The sequence below is a fragment of the Pygocentrus nattereri genome, chromosome 7, assembly GCF_015220715.1.
Source record: "Pygocentrus nattereri isolate fPygNat1 chromosome 7, fPygNat1.pri, whole genome shotgun sequence".
Taxonomy (NCBI): Eukaryota; Metazoa; Chordata; class Actinopteri; order Characiformes; family Serrasalmidae; genus Pygocentrus; species Pygocentrus nattereri.
The window spans coordinates 18,004,952-18,021,364 of record NC_051217.1 but is presented as its reverse complement, the minus strand read 5'-3'; the positions used below and the strand labels follow the sequence as shown (position 1 = coordinate 18,021,364).

Here is a 16,413-nt window from a genome sequence, read left to right as displayed (position 1 = left end):
ATCCATCCATGTATGTCGCTCAACATCCTTATGCATACTAGATAAAAGTGTAGACAACCAACATTCAAATTATTCATTGTGGAACACCTTAGTGGCTATGTAGTGTGCCCATAAGGTTACTATTAAAAGGTTAGTACGCAGTGCGATGCATTTTAATCCATATAATATATGCATGATCATAACAGTTTATAGTCAATTTTGTGATCACCCTTCAATTTTAAGATGTAGCATTGTCAGCTGGTGGTGGCTAGATCTTACACAGAATTTGTGATGATCAAAATAATTGCTTGTAGCTACAGTCAAATGTGCTTCTGTCTACACAGGTGTCTTTTCAGAATAAATCCAGACAAGGGGACCAAAGTGGAGAAGAAAGAATCTAAAAAGCAGCAGTCCATCAGTCCCAAGGTTCTTTCATTGATCACCAACATTGCAGATTTTGAATGGAGAGAGTAGAAAGCAACACGTATCTTTCTCTCCCTCTCTCTCTCTCTCTCTCTCTCTCTCTCTCTCTCTCTCTCTCTCTCTCTCTCTCACACACACACACACACACACACACACACACACACACATACACACACATCACAATCAGTCCTACATAGAAGGTTCACAAGTATAACCAAGTTTATTATTGGCAATATATATCCTATTTATTTTTGGTGAGTATATTATGTTATAGTATTATTTGTGTCCTTTGATCATATATTTTCATTGATTTATATTATGGGGGAAAAAAGGCCATTGTATTTTTTTTCTTTCAGGGACAGAAAAAATGTGTTCCCATCAAAAACATTTTAGAGACTGGTTTGTCAACTTTAAAAGATGATGTTTATGTTCTGTGTGAAAAGTATGCTGAGGCATTTTAAAGCCAGGACGTTTTGTATTGTGGACAACAAAATAATTTGCATATTTTGATTTGAATAAAGATTTAAAAAGGAATCCGTCAGAGTTGTAATTCTTAATTCATATTGCGAAATGTTTTCCAAATATTAAATTCCATACTTTGAATAATAAGTAATTAATAAAGGTACTGTATTAATCAATATTCAGTTACTGCTGCTAGAGAACTGGGATAAGCTGTGTTGTATTCAGTGACATTTGTTGTAATTGCTGCCTATGAGACCCAGCCTCTTCCTCTCCAGACAATGTTGCCAGATTTAGAATAAGATTTTTTTTTTAATTTTATGTACATGTGGGCTTGAATTATATGTACTAATAATCTGCATTTAAACTCTTCTTATTTATAAAGATAATTATTCTGGTTTTTAGAGGTGTATGACACTATTCTAACAAATAATATCTGTTAAGTAAGATTTATTGAAATTATAGGACTATTTCCTGTAAAATTACAGTGATGGATTTTAATTGTCGTGAATATAATTGCTGTTTTAATGAAGAATGATTTAAAAGTAGTTATCCTACATTTACAGAAAGAAAATACCTTTATTTGTACAGTATATTAATGAATTTGAATGATAATAATAATTAAAATAACTTTTTTTTCCTGTGTTATATGCTATTGTTTTTGTGATACCAGTACTAATAATCTGTACTTAAACTTTACTTTATCATTTATAAAGATAATTCTGTTTTTTTTTTCAGGGCTATGACACTATTGTAACAATAAAAATATGTTGAAAGTAAGACATTTCATGAAATTGTAGGAATGTTTCCTGTAAAATTTCAGTAATAGATGCTAATTGTTGTAAATACAATTACCATTTTTTACAGTTTATGTATGTTTTTAAGTTTACAGAAATTCTGTTTAAGTCATTTCCTGGTGCCCTTGCTTTTTTACACTTTTTTTTACAGTGTGAGATCAAGTATAGGCCAGCTATAGCTAATGGTAATGCTGATGCTCTATCCCGGCTGCCGGCTGTTGTCGATCAGGCCTCAGGAAGTGCTGGGGGTATTTCATTTCCTCCTGAGGTGTCTTTATTGGCAAACGAAACAACCTTGGGGCCCCAGGTGGCCTTATCATTAGCAGTGAATGCTATTCCATCGCATAGTTTGGCAGATCTGCAGGTTTTGCAAGCTGCTGATCCCATTATTGCAGCATTTGGTGTTTATTGTTTGAGAGGACAGGTACCTACCGCCATAAGGCTGAAAGGTGAGAGAGAAGGGGTTAGGGAACTGGTTAGACAGTAGCCAAGAATTGAGGAAAGGGGAGGAGTTCTGTATAGAAGAGTACAGTTGCCCCCTAATAAGCACATTGTGTTCCAGCTAATATTACCTAAGACATTACAGACCGAGGTGCTGACAGCTCTTTATGACCGTCATGGCCACCAGGGGGTGGAGCGCACTACAGATTTGGTGAGACAGCGGTGTTATTGGCCAAAGATGTGGCGGGACATAAAAAAATGGTGTACGGAGTGCACAAGGTGCCTAGTGGCCAAAGCTATGCAGCCCAAAATACGAACGTTTATGGGTAGCTTGTTGGCCACTAGGCCATTGGAAATTCTGGCTATAGACTTTACAGTTTTAGAAAGGGCAAGTAATGGACAGGAGTGTGTGTTGGTTCTCACTGATGTTTTCAAAATTTACCCAGGCTTATGCTGTACCTGACCAGAGGGTTAGTACGGTGGCACAAGTTCTTACAGAGAAGTGGGTTTATGTGTATGGTGTACCAAAAAAGAATCCATTCTGATCAGGGGCGTAACTTTGAGGGAGAACTTTTGAAGCGTCTCTGTGAGATTTATGGTATTGAGAAAAGCCGGACAACACCCTACCATCCTGAAGGTAATGGACAGTGTGAGCGCTTTAATTGGACGTTGCATGATCTTCTTCACACACTGCCACCTGAGCAGAAACAGAAATGGCCGCAGTTATTACCTCATGTGTTATTTGCGTATAATACCACTATACACCAGTCCACGCAGCACTCCCCTTACGAGCTACTATTTGGACAAAAACCACAGTTGCCAATTGATCGGTTGTTGGGTAGTATGGTGGAGGAAAGTGAGACTCTGGACCCTTCAGATTGGGTGGACCAACATAAAAAATATCTGTCTGAAGTCTATGCTAATGCAAGGGAGCAATTGGAGTTGGCAGCAGCTTACCGTAGGCGGGAATATAATACAGCAGCACCAAATACTGCCAACAGGCACAGGTTTGCTGCAGAAATCACTTTCAGGGTAGACATAAAATTCAGGATATATGGAGCTCAACTACCTTTGAAGTTCTGGGTTGTTTGGACACCGTAGGGACTTTGTATAAGATTAGGCCAGGGGAGATTGTAAGGTCCTTCATAGATCAGAGATGAAGCCAGTCTTGAATACTGAAGGGGGCCACACATCAGTGACCTCAGCGACCTCATCACCTCAGAACAGGGTTCGGGCGGAGTCTGAGGAGGGTAGTCCTGCTGAAATAGTGGTTTGTGTGAAATCTAGAGTGAGGACAGGACAGGGAACAGCTAGGATTGACCCTCACCTATGTCAGACTTTAGGTCAAGTTTTAAATGATCAAGAGTTGTCAGACAGTGAGAATTTATCCCCAGTGGCCACTGTGGTCTGAAGCCCAGCACATCAAGATTAGCCACTTCAATTAGTGGCATGACGCTCTGCTCGTAGTACGGCCAGACAGCATTCCAATCCATTTCGGCTTCCTTGTGTAGTCGGTTTGAACTCTGTATTAAGTTTACCTACACCAGGCAGTGCCCCAATTCTTTTTCAGCCCTGGCAGTAATCAGTAGGTGGATTTGTGTTCACCGGGACGGGACACCGGGACGGGACAAGAATGTAGTATCATGGAATGCTTAAGGGTTTCACATTTTCACATTAAAGTGAAAACAACGATTAATTATGGGCACACCCACTTTGTGGTGGGTAGAATGTGGGTAAGTGGCATACTGCTTTCCAAGGAACGATAAAAGGGGAGCACACCCAGGTGAGTTCACTTCCTGATTGGTTAAACAAAGGGATTGTTTCTTGCTGTTGCCCCTGAAAGAACTCTGTTTGGTAAGTTTGTATATGGTTGCTAATTGTTAGCAGGATGCTGGTGGTGATGGCTTGAAGTCTGCAGAGTGTAACTTCAGATTGTTTTTAATTATTTCTGGTGTATGAGTGTTAGCGGGGGTAGCCAACCAGGCGAGAACCAAAGAAGTGCACTTAGCAGACTCAACAGTAGGTTGTTGGTTTACTACTTTTTATGCTGGCTAATGGTGGTTGGGAAGCATGGCCTGTCCGGTAAGAGTTTTTTAGCTATGGGTGAATATATTGGGTGATCTTTTTGGCATAGGCTGGCATGCTTGGGTATCAACTGTGGCCTAACTGGTGCTGCTGGTCTACCGCTGTCTGCATACGTATTAGATATGTGGTCACGTTTGTTGCCTTTCATTCCTGCTTGATCAGTGTGTGGTTTGGACTGTTTTGTGTACATTCTAGCTGGAAGAACATTCTAGCTGGATGATAATTCTAGTTCTACTTACAACTCTGGAGCAAGTATGTGGCACATGGGCCGGTGTGTGTGTATGTGGTGCCATTGTTGCTATTCGTATTACTATTGATTTGTATGATGTGGGTGCATAGTGATATGTATTATATTGTCGGATATTATAAAGTGAGCTGTCATCATAAGCACTTTACATATGTGTAGACTGTATGCTTAAAGCAACCTATTAGCACCCTATACTTGTGATTTTATGATTTATATTGAATCTTATTTTAATGTGGGTTTTGGTCATTTTCTTTTAGAGTGGGATTGCAGCCGTGGTGCTTGCGGGCCACTGTTTCTTCCCTCCACTGAGTTTTTGTTTTTATTATTGTGTGCCTTGCAAATGGTAGTGCCACTTGTATCTATCTTTATGGATTTTAGTCTTTGGTTTAGGATGTAGTGTTGGGATTGAGGTTTTAGGTATTACCGTTGTTGCTTATAAAAATTTGTAATTGCATATCACAGGTGATTTGTTCCTGGTTGCACCCTGGAAGGTGTCTACTTTTATTTATTTTTTTTCTTTGATTTGTGGTCACAGGGTGGGCTGCCCCAGTGCTCTGGCTGTGCCATCTTTGGGTGTTTTATTTGTTAGTTGTGTAGTCTTGCTGTGGGTGGTCTTTATTTGGTGAGCGTGGTTTTGTATGGTCATTGGTCGTTGATTGGGGGTACTTTTGGGCGAAGAGCTTCGGGGGCTTGGGCACCTCCTCGGCCACATTTGTTTATTTGGGGCCTGTGCTATGCTAACTAGTCCTGGTAATTAGCCTGAATCCCACAGTTATCAATAGTAACTACAATCTTTAAGACTCTTTGTTCTTAATTTTTTTTTTCAAATAATAAAATAAATAAATAAATAAATGTGTACTGCAACTTTATATTCTGATTGTTGCAGGTGTATTCTTTGCTGGCTCTAGACACTCTTTTGGTTGAGTGGCCTGTGGGAGGGGTCCCCTTCCCCATACTATAGGGGTGGCATAGTCGAAGCTCTATTTCCTTTAGGTGTCTGCATAAGTACAAGGTGGGGTGCTTTTATTGTATTGATATTGCACCCAGTACCACTGTTGGTAGTACGGCCACACACCTTAGAATATTCCGTACTGTTCTCTGTGTGTTTATCAGGGGTATGAAACCTTGAGACTTAGAGGGGGGGATTATTTGGGCCAGTTGAGGGTGATAACACTATAATTTTCATTTGCTCCTGTTTCTGTGGGAGAATGGACTGAGCCGGTGATCTATGAACATCTCTGTATGACGACATCTTGAAATAAACTTCCTCAAAAGGGTGCACCTCCATCTAGTTTATTCTTAATAACTTCTTCAGTGACTCCAAGTTAACACTGCTAACAAAAACTAGGTCAATAGACACACACTTTCTTTTTGTAAATACATCCTCTCCTATATCAAACTCAAACTACACCCAGATCTTCATTCATGTAAAGCAGACATCTTGATTTTGTTTAACATTTACTGCAAACTCTAAAAATCACAGTGCAGCTAGAGACTGTAGGTGTTTACTTTGGGTAATAAAGTGTTGTGCTGAATTCTGTCTCCCACGAATAAAAAATAATAACAGTAATCTTTATTAATAGAGCACTTTTAATATGGAAATTCAACTAAAGAAATTCAAATCTACATGCATGTGCTCTGCTTCTGTGTATACTGTATACAAAAGACTGCAAAAATCAGGATCCAAATCATGTTATTGCAAAACATTTTGATGATTCTACGTTATTAGCTCTGTTGATGAATAATGTTGGCATCAGTTTATTTCAACAGGGTGTTATTAGGCTGGTTTAGTGGTGCAACCAGAATGTTCTTATTATTAATACAAATAATAGAGGAGATCATTTTTGATCTCTCTCGTCTGATCCACCTCCTTTAAGAATTCATAATCAGAAGATTAAGCAGGTCATGTTGTATAAATGTCGCGGTGTACATGTAATGGGAGTTGAAATTAAACAGCTGATAAAATATTGAGTTTCACCTAAATGACTCCATTTTTGTAAAAAGTGTTCCGAACAATTGTAAAGTTATTTATATTTTTATAAAAAAAGGTTACAATTACTTTTAGGGAGCTTTTCTTTTCTTGCCGTGACATCACTGCAGACTATGTCCCTCTGCTGCTGCTATACCTCCATCAGACGAGCTCTGAGTTGGATGGTGTGTAGCTGCTGTGGTTACTCATTAATATATAATTTCATTCAGTTCATACCGAATGAAAAGCTTTCAAACATTGTTCTAACACATTATATGAGCATGTGGTAATCTTGGAGTGTAGTTTTGAATTATTGCTCTGACATGTGCTTCAGCTAACTGAGCCACAGTAGCTATATAACGAGCTAAAACTCAGCCTCAGTAGCAAAGTTGCATTATAAAAACTTCTCATTTCTTCTAGTTTTATATTCATATGTTCAGCTTGTGAGGTCTGTAAACTGTTTCAGGCATGTGCTCTCCATTCTGTTCCCTCCTATCTGTGCATTTTGCTGTTGCTCGCCATGCAGTTTTGTATTTGTTCTGCAGTATGTTCACTTTTCTTGTGCAATAAGAGGAAAAAAAAACGCTTTTGTCTGTACTTTTGGATTTTTTTTATAATAGGAGCAAATGATGTAGTATACGATCATGTGCATGTTATTGTAATGTGAAAAGTGCTCTTTTAAAAGAAATACTATGAGCTCCATCAGGCGAGCAAGAGCGCAGAGATAGATGCTTGCGAGGTCTGCAGCCCTCTTAGGCAAGAGAAGATTAATACACTGTAAAATCTGTTTCAGAATAAACAGAGTAGAAAGCGAGCCCTTGTGTCTGACTTGTTGATGCAGATACAGCAGGAATCAGCTTATCTGCATAGTCCCACAGACATGTCGCCCTTATACCGGGCTTTGGTGAAAAGTAGTTGCTTGGATAACTTTTAATGTGGTACGTGCGGGCGATTTTGGGGTCTCATCCATGTAGCGATACACAGTCATTGAGAGCCACAACTTGCCCAAAGAATTCCAGTTCCCCTGGTGAAGTGGACTTCTTCCATCTCCTGGACACATTGTTGTAGGACGACACAGTCCATGGGATGATGTCCACAAAGCCTTGCCTAACATAGTAGTCCAGAACCTTCTGCGTATCTGGGTAACAACTGGTCTTGTAAATGGCTACCTTCTGAACACCAAGCAGCTTGAACATCTCCATGGCCTGCACAAGCCCCAACACATTCATGTAATCATTACAGATATACATACTGTAAAAGCTTACACGAAGTTTTCTGTCCTGGGCTGTTGCTTACCAACAGGTTGGAAATACTATATTCCATACAGATCTGCCCCCTTCATGCGTTCGGGAAGTAACAGTCACGTATGTTGGTGTTGTGCATGTTGTGGGGACTTGACAAATAGTATCTGCTGTGCCATAGTCAAATTCAAAGTGATCAGAGTGAATGTCGAGACTGGCAGCTGCAGAAATGTTCCTTCCATTGCAGCGTAATAAGCAGTAGTATTGCACTTGCTCACTACAGCAACTGTTCGTATCATTTTACTAATTAAACGGTGCTCCACATAGGAACCGATCACCTAGGCTTTGTGGTGAACAACTTTAAGCATGGGACCAGTCTGCACCGGCACACCACATGCCGTTAAGTATGGCTTAGCACTTGGTGAAGCACACATGGTTCCAAGAGAAGAATCAGGTTGCCTTTCAGTAGCTTCTTGATGAGCAATCTCCTATTCTAAACACAACCAATACAAACACATTTCTATTAAGTCAACAACAGCAACAACAACCAGCACCACAACTGTTTAGTGGGCAGGGGTGATGTGTGCAAGCATACCACACCCCTCAGGCATAATAAGATGGATTTTTTTTTTTTAATTGGTGGAAATGCACAACCAAAGGAGATCCCCCTTTAACATTGTGCGCCTTTTTAATTGGGGGGAGGAAGTGTCATTGTCTCCGAAGTGTCTCCGGCTGCTTTCAGAATTACCAACTACGTCAGCCAGTATAAGAGATACAGTGCAAGACAGTATGTGCGCATGAGAAAATGTTGGGGCAGCTCATCCTCTGGCTGAGGGCCTGCAGCAGTTCTGGACCCACCCAGTAAACTGAACTGATGAGTCAACTGTTACTTTCGATTTGTATGTAAACGTAACAGCTGCATCAGCGCTCAATGTATGAGAGCGTTTAGCTCAGTATGTCAGTTTCATGAACTAAATGTCCTGATTCGGCTTTCTGTTCTTCTTTTTTACAGTCTAATTATAGCCTGGCGGACACAGTCGCCTTATTCTGGGTCTTGTGAGGAGGTGAACGGCTTCTGGAACGGTGTTGCTTAGAGCAATGACGCAACAGAAAAGCATGTGTGGTCTGGGTAAGTGTGAGATGGTTCTTTTAGTCCAGGTCTTTTGTCTATTTATTTCGTTTATTCATCCTAGTTTTGATGTTTTTGAAACTATATATGTACAGTTGCTGTAGCCCGCTGATTTCAGATGTACCAGCGTCTGTAATCCTTGTCTGTGTCCTTATTTGACCGCAGATATTTAAATCTCCAGATAATGATTAGACCTACATTTTTTACCCAGGTTTGTGTCAGGTACTTTGTTTCTTTGCAATAAAACAAAAACGTCAATCGTTAATTTAGAGTGCTTTTAGGCCTGGTCTTTTGTGTACTTATTCAGCTTATACAAATGATTTTGATCCAAAGCAGCAAGAGAAGAAAAACCAGTCTGTGAAGAAGTTTACAGTTAAAGCTGATGTTGTAGCTCTGTATATCTGGTTGTTGTCTTATTGTAGTGAACTTTATTTACATCTGTGTCAGCCCCAGACAGAAAAAAGTGTGTGTGAGAGAGAGAAAGAGAGAGAGAGATAGAGACTCTTTTGTCTGTAGCTCTATAAAACATCTGTTAAATGGTTAAAATGTAGACAAACTCATTCTGAGGGTTTTATTGTTAATTTTTATTGAAAATAGCCAATTCACAATTGCTCACAGAGGTGATTATAGAAACCACAAAAACTGCTTTGAATTGTGACAGAAGTCTGACAGAGAGTCTTCTGACATTATGTCCCCTTGACAGGAGGCCTGTCTTTCAGGTGGCCTATATAGTGCTGAATGCTGTTTTGGTGTTACATTGTCATTGGTGATATAGGGATGTGATGCTTCACTGTTTTTGTCATGTCGCAAAAATGAGTGCATTTGTGCACTTCATTAGGAACACTATACTGTATACTGGGTATGGCTTCCTTTTGCTCTCAAAAGATCCTCAATTCTTAATGTCCTCGTTTCTACAAGACAGTGGAAACATCCCTTCTAAATTCTGGTCCATGTTTACGTGATTGCATCGTGCAGTTCCTGCAGATTTTTCTGTGCACTTTCATGCTGCAAATCTCGGGTTCTACCACATCCCAAATGTGTTCTACTGGATTCAGATCTGGTGAGTAGGAAGATCCCTGATGAGCACTGAACTCATTGTCATGTTCATTAAACCAGTTTAAGATGACTTGTGCTTTGTGACATGGTGCTTTATCATGCTAGAATTAGCCATTAGTAGATTTGCAAATTGTGGTCATGAAGGGATGCAGATGGTCACCAACAAAACTCAAATGTGGCATTCAAGCTATGATTGATTGATATTAACAGGCGCAAAATGTGAAACATTCTCCACACCATTGCACCACCTCCACCAGCCTGGACTGTTGACACTAGGCAAGTTGAGCCCATGGATTCTTGCTGTTAGCAACAAATTCTGAAACTACCATCTGTGTGCCTCAGCAAAAATTGAGATTCATCAGACCAGGCTCATTTTTCAGTTGTCCACTTGTGGTGGGCCTGCCCACTGCAGCCTCAGCTTCTGTTCTTGGCTGACAGAAGTGGAACCTGACCTGGTCTTCTTGCTGTTGTAGCTCATCCACCTGAAGGTTCAATATGCTGTGCATTCTGAGATTTTCTTCAGAGACTTTTCTGCTCACCCCAATTGTACAGAGTGGTTATCTGAGTTACTAAAGCCTTTGTCAGCTTTCTCTCTGGTCAGCCTCTGATGACCTCTCATCTACAATGTGTTACTGTCCACAGTCCGCTGGATGTTTTTTCTTTATTGCAACATTGACAGATTTATTCATACAGTAAAACAGGGCGTGCGAGGAGGAAGAGTGGCATTCATTTATAATAGTGACAACGTTTGTTAAATTTATAGATTTTGATTGTTTTGATCAACCCTTTTAGGGACATTTTGACGTTACTAATTGAAATATATAGACCTCTCAAGACAAATCATACTTTTATACAAACGCTGAGGTCAGACATTTTAGACAATGCTGTTATGACAAAATTCTGACTACCCAGCAGAATGGGGCTCACCTTCAATCTTAAATGCCCTGTCTAGGCATTTTTATGATTTTCTTCTAGTATCTATAGTTTGTGATATCTTTACTGTGAACTGGCAGAGAAACAACACTGCTCATCTTTTCCAAGATTTTGAAATGACATTTTCTACCATTTTCTTCTGTTGGAATTGTTTGAGTTGGGTCTGACTAAATTTGGCCTAGGTGACGTCATACAGTGCATCCGGAAAGTATTCACAGCGCTTCACTTTTTCCACATTTTGTTTTGTTACAGCCTTATTCCAAATTTAATTATATTAATCTTTTTCCTCAAAATTCTACACAAAATACCCCATTGTGACCATGTGAAAAAAGTTTTCTCGAGAGTTTTGAAAATGTATTAAAATTAAAAAACAAAGAAATCATATTTACATAAGTATTCACAGCCTTTGCCATGAAGCTCAAAATTGAGCTCAGGTGCATCCTGTTTCCACTGATCATCCTTGAGATGTTTCTACAGCTTAAATGGAGTCCACCTGTGGTTGATTGGACATGATTTGGAAAGGCACACACCTGTCTATATAAGGTCCCACAGTTGACTGCATGTCAGAGCGCAAACACCAAGCATGAAGTCAAAGGAATTGTCTGTAGACCTCCGAGACAAAATTGTCTCGAGGCACAAATCTGGGGAAGGATACAGAAAAATTACTGCTGCGTTGAAGGTCCCAATGAGCACAGTGGCCTCCATCATTCGTAAATGGAAGAAGTTCGGAACCACCAGGACTCTTCCTAGAGCTGGCCGGCCGTCTAAATTGAGCGATCGGGGGAGAAGGGCCTTGGTCAGGGAGGTGACCAAGAACCCAATGATCACTCTGTCAGAGCTCCAGCGTTCCTCCGTGGAGAGAGGAGAACCTTGCAGAAGGACAACCATCTCTGCAGCAATCCACCAATCAGGCCTGTATGGCAGAGTGGCCAGGCGAAAGCCACTCCTTAGTAAAAGGCACAAGGCAGCCCGTCTGGAATTTGCAAAAAGGCACCTGAAGGACTCTCAGACCATGAGAAACAAAATTCTCTGGTCTGATGAGACAAAGATTGAACTCTTTGGTGTGAATGCCAGGCGTCATGTTTGGAGGAAACCAGGCACTGCTCATCACGAGGCCAATACCATCCCTACAGTCAAGCATGGTGGTGGCAGCATCATGCTATGGGGATGTTTCTCAGCAGCAGGAACTGGCAGACTAGTCAGGATAGAGGGAAAGATGAATGCCGCAATGTACAGAGACATCCTGGATAAAAACCTGCTCCAGAGCGCTCTTGACCTCAGACTGGGGCGACGGTTCATTTTTCAGCAGGACAACGATCCGAAGCACACAGCCAAGATCTCAAAGCAGTGGCTTCAGGACCACTCTGTGAATGTCCTGGAGTGGCCCAGCCAGAGCCCAGACTTGAATCCGATTGAACATCTCTGGAGAGATCTGAAAATGGCTGTGCACAGACGTCTCCCATCCAACCTGATGGAGCTTCAGAGGTACTGCAAAGAAGAATGGGCAAAACTGCCTAAAGATAGGTGTGCCAAGCTTGTGGCATCATATTCAAAAAGACTTGAGGCTGTAGTTGCTGCCAAAGGTGGTTCTACAAAGTATTAAGCAAAGGCTGTGAATACTTATGTAAATATGATTTCTTTGTTTTTTAATTTTAATAAATTTTCAAAACTCTCGAGAAAACGTTTTTCACATGGTCACAATGGGGTATTTTGTGTAGAATTTAGAGGAAAAAGATTAATTTAATTCAATTTGGAATAAGGCTGTAACAAAACAAAATGTGGAAAAAGTGAAGCGCTGTGAATACTTTCCGGATGCACTGTATCTACCGATGTACCAATCAATACGTATATGTCAGCTACTTGCATTCCTCTCCCTCACATAGTGACTGATCTCTCGCTGAGTCCCTGCCCAAACTCCTAGCAAATAAGTTATTTAAGCTTTTCTGCATGTGTTAACAGTTATAGTTATGAAGGTTTATTACACTCCTGTTTGTTTCATAGCTAGACACAGCCTCTTGCTTGCGTTATCAAGCTCCTGCAATTAACTTGAGAATACAATAACATTAAATGTAGAAAAGGTGAATACATTAGATGCCTCTTCTTAACATCAAGGCTTACTGTGATTCCTCACAAATTTAGCCTACTTTGCAAGCATGACATTCAGTAAGTGTTAGCAAATATGACTGTTGATATATATTATGACCTTGTGTGACCTCACTTTCAGGATAAAGGTCCAGCAGTTAGCTAAATACCTAAAGATTACGACAGTGATCTCTAACTTTAGTCCGGGAGAGCTACCTTCCTGCAGAGTTTAGTTCCAACGTGTATCCAAGAAAGTTGCCCCACCCCTTACATAACCCTATACTTGTGATTTAGCCAATCAGTGACTTGGGAAGAGGTTGAGTAGCTGGAGTAGGTGTGGCAAACTGTGGCTGGAAGTAGATTTTGTAGTAAGGTAGCTCTCCAGGACCAGGTTTGAGCCTGCTTGTTTATGATACTAAGTGAGCTGCTTCTGTCAATTATTTTAATTTTTATTATCTTTACTATCAAAACAAATATTTATACATTTGAAACTATGTTGACCTTGTGGTTTGAATTAGTTGAAAGAAATTTTGGGGATGTATTTACAGTGAAGATTCGGATGACTATTGTATTTGTAGTGTTTGTAAAGTTAGCACTATAGCTCCAATTTTCAAGTAAAGAAGACAAGTTTGGACAGCAAACAACTCGTTTAGGCATTTAATTTTTCAGGGAAAAATCCCTTTAATGCTCAGGAAGCAACTTCAGAAAAAAAACTTGTATTTTGCCTGAATATGTAACAACTTTTTTTTTTTTGTCTTCACAGTGAAGCGCTGCTTTCCCAAAAGAAAGCCAAACCTCTCTCCAAAGACTCTCCTGGTAATCCTGATAATCATCTTCATCCTTGTCCATTTAGGATACAAGTCTCCTAAAGTTTATTTTGACCGGATCGGGACCGGAGCAGAAAAGGAGATTGTTCAGCAGCTTCATGATGAACAGCAACCTGACTTTCCTCTTGGAACTACACATGTTACACCGAGTTCTACACCAAACGCTTTGCCAAGTGCTGAACCACACCTAACGGCATGTGGTGTGCCGGTGCAGAATGGTCCCATGATTAAAGTTGCTCACCACAAAGCCTATGTGATCGGTTCCTATGTGGAGCACCGTTTAAGCAGTAAAATGATACAAACAGTTGCTATAGTGTTTCGTAGTGAAGAAGTGCAATACTACTGCTTATTATGTTGCGATGGAAGGAACATTTCTGCAGCTGCCAGCCTCGACATTCACTAACATGCAAAACACCAGCGTTTGTGGCTATTACTTCCCAAATACATGAAGGAAATGGATCTCTATGGAATATACAATCCTTCCAACCTGTTGGGAATCAACAGCCCAGGACAGAAAACTTCCCTTATGCTTTTACAGTATGTATATCTGTAATGTATGATTACATGAATGTGTTGGGGCTTGTGCAGGCCATGGAGATGTTCAAGCTGCTTGGTGTTCAGAAGGTAGCCATTTACAAGATCAATTGTCATCTAGATACGCAGAAGGTTCTGGACTACTATGTTAGGCAAGGCTTTGTGGAAATCATCCCATGGACTGTGTCGTCCTACATCAAGGTGTCCAGGGGATGGAAGAAGTCTGATTCACCAGGAGAACTGCATTACTTTGGGCAAATTGCAGCTCTCAATGACTGTGTGTATCGTTACATGTATGAGAGTCAATATGTAGCTCTACAAGATTTGGATGAGCTAATTCTTCCTTTGAAAGAAGATAACTGGACAACACTCATTCCTCATCTGGAGGAGATTTACCAACATCATGCAGGATTTGAGTTTGAGAATAACATATTTCCCATTTCCCTTTCCAGTAATAAGACACCTGAGAATACACCAGATTTATGGAAACAGTTTGAGGGAGAAAACATGTTACCACATGTATACAGGATACCAAATGACCCAAATGAGTTCAACAATTTCAAAGTCATTATGAATCCCCGGTTAGTGTTTAAACCTTCAGTACATGGCCTTTTGGATTCCATCGGTGGTACTGTCAGGGTGGACCCCAAAATCGCCCGCATGTACCACATTAAAAGTTATCCAAGTAAATACTTTTCACCGGAATCCGTTATAAGGGATACACATCTGTGGGACTATGCAGATAAGCTGATTCCTGCTGTATCTGAAGTACTTAGACAAGCACTGAATATTCAGTGAAATCAACTGTATAATGAAGTCACACTTGAACCAACAATGCTCAGAGCTTCTTACGATTTAATCATAGTACAGATATGTGTGAAAATGTAGCATACAGAGTCCTGCCCGAGACTTTTATTGGTGTCACATGGTGTGCTTGCCAGACAGGATGGCCCAATCTGCTGTGTGAAGGACGTTAAAATTACCAAAGACACTAGTCTTTGTTTTTTGGGTTTTTTTGCATATGTCTTATGTATAAGGGTAATTTTTATCATGGTGTTAAGAGAAGGGAGCGGTTTATTTTTGCTGGCAAAAGTGACACTCAGGGAGTTTGTATTGCCAAGAAGCCTTTGCATTTCTTTCAGTTTATTCTATGCAAAAACACTACTGTTATATTTTTAAGTTTATTTGCACCTTAATCTTTATATAGTAACTGCCACTACTTCCAGCTTCCAAAGCCAGTTGTTAATATTACCCAATAGAGTGTTTGGTTTTGAGCATTAACAACATTGCTGTTGGAAGAGCAGTAAAAAATAATTTGAGGAACTTTTTTTTTTGTTTGTTTACAACAGCGTGTAAACAGCTTTTTTGTTTACAACAGTTTGTAAAGTCAAATTAAGTGCTTTTGTACTTTGTAATAATCAATTAGTAGTTTAAAATTCAATAAGTTATTAAGCCACGAATTCTGTTTACACTTCATGTCTGTGCACATCTGCCAATCATTATTCTCCTGATCATTTTGCAACTGACAGCTTCCAGGACAGAACAGGTTTTACAATAACAATTACTCTAAATTTATTGTTATTTTTATTTTTGTATTCATAGCTGTTTTAAAATGCCTTTGTATATTGTTATAACCAATAAATACAATGAGATTGAATAAGGAATCCAACAAAGGAATCCAAGAAGGATAAATGGGTATTAAAAACAACTGGCTAAATTACTTTTATTAGGTAGACTGTCTTAGTGAAAAGTGCATCTTTTATAGAATATATAAAATTGTGTGTATATACTGTATATTTTCTAAACCTAGCATAGCAGGAAGATGAAACTTGCAGAAGTATGTTTCATATTTTGTATATGCAACATTTTTTCCCTCGGTATGGTTAATTCAGCAAATGAATAGAATTAGAGTGCTAAAGTTTGCAGGAGATGCCATGTTTACGTTTTTTTCAATAAAGAATGTATACCTATTTTTTACTCAGAAAATCAGTAAAACCTTTGAGTAGGAGTGTTCCAACTTCTATGATTCTAATTTCTTTACAAAGACCATATTTTTAAAAAATATACTTTAGTACATATAAAAAGTAATAAGATAATGATCCAGGCTATAAGAGTTAATTTGGTTATCTGGTAAAACTAATCCAACTTGAATAGGGCTTTAGATTGTATTGCTAAGTCACAGGTGATCACATGCTAATTTTCAGTACTTCA

The 16,413-nt window shown here is 39.6% G+C and overlaps 1 protein-coding gene across 3 annotated transcripts in view; it reads left to right on the top strand.

Annotated features, from left to right (window-relative positions):
• The window catches only part of LOC108429227, a 34,416-nt gene extending 18,244 nt beyond the window's left edge, over positions 1 to 16,172 (top strand). The window contains exons 1-3 of one of the 3 annotated variants that reach the window (XM_017700954.2): positions 4,080 to 4,118; positions 8,654 to 8,770; positions 13,605 to 16,172. In XM_017700954.2, the coding sequence (XP_017556443.1) occupies positions 14,020 to 15,000 (981 nt within the window). In that variant the 5' untranslated portion in view covers positions 4,080 to 4,118; positions 8,654 to 8,770; positions 13,605 to 14,019 and the 3' untranslated portion in view covers positions 15,001 to 16,172. Of the gene's footprint in view, positions 1 to 4,079; positions 4,119 to 8,653; positions 8,771 to 13,604 lie in introns of those variants that run through there. The other 2 variants (XM_037539872.1, XM_017700873.2) reach the window with 2 other exon arrangements.
• Positions 16,173 to 16,413: the final 241 nt, after the last annotated feature.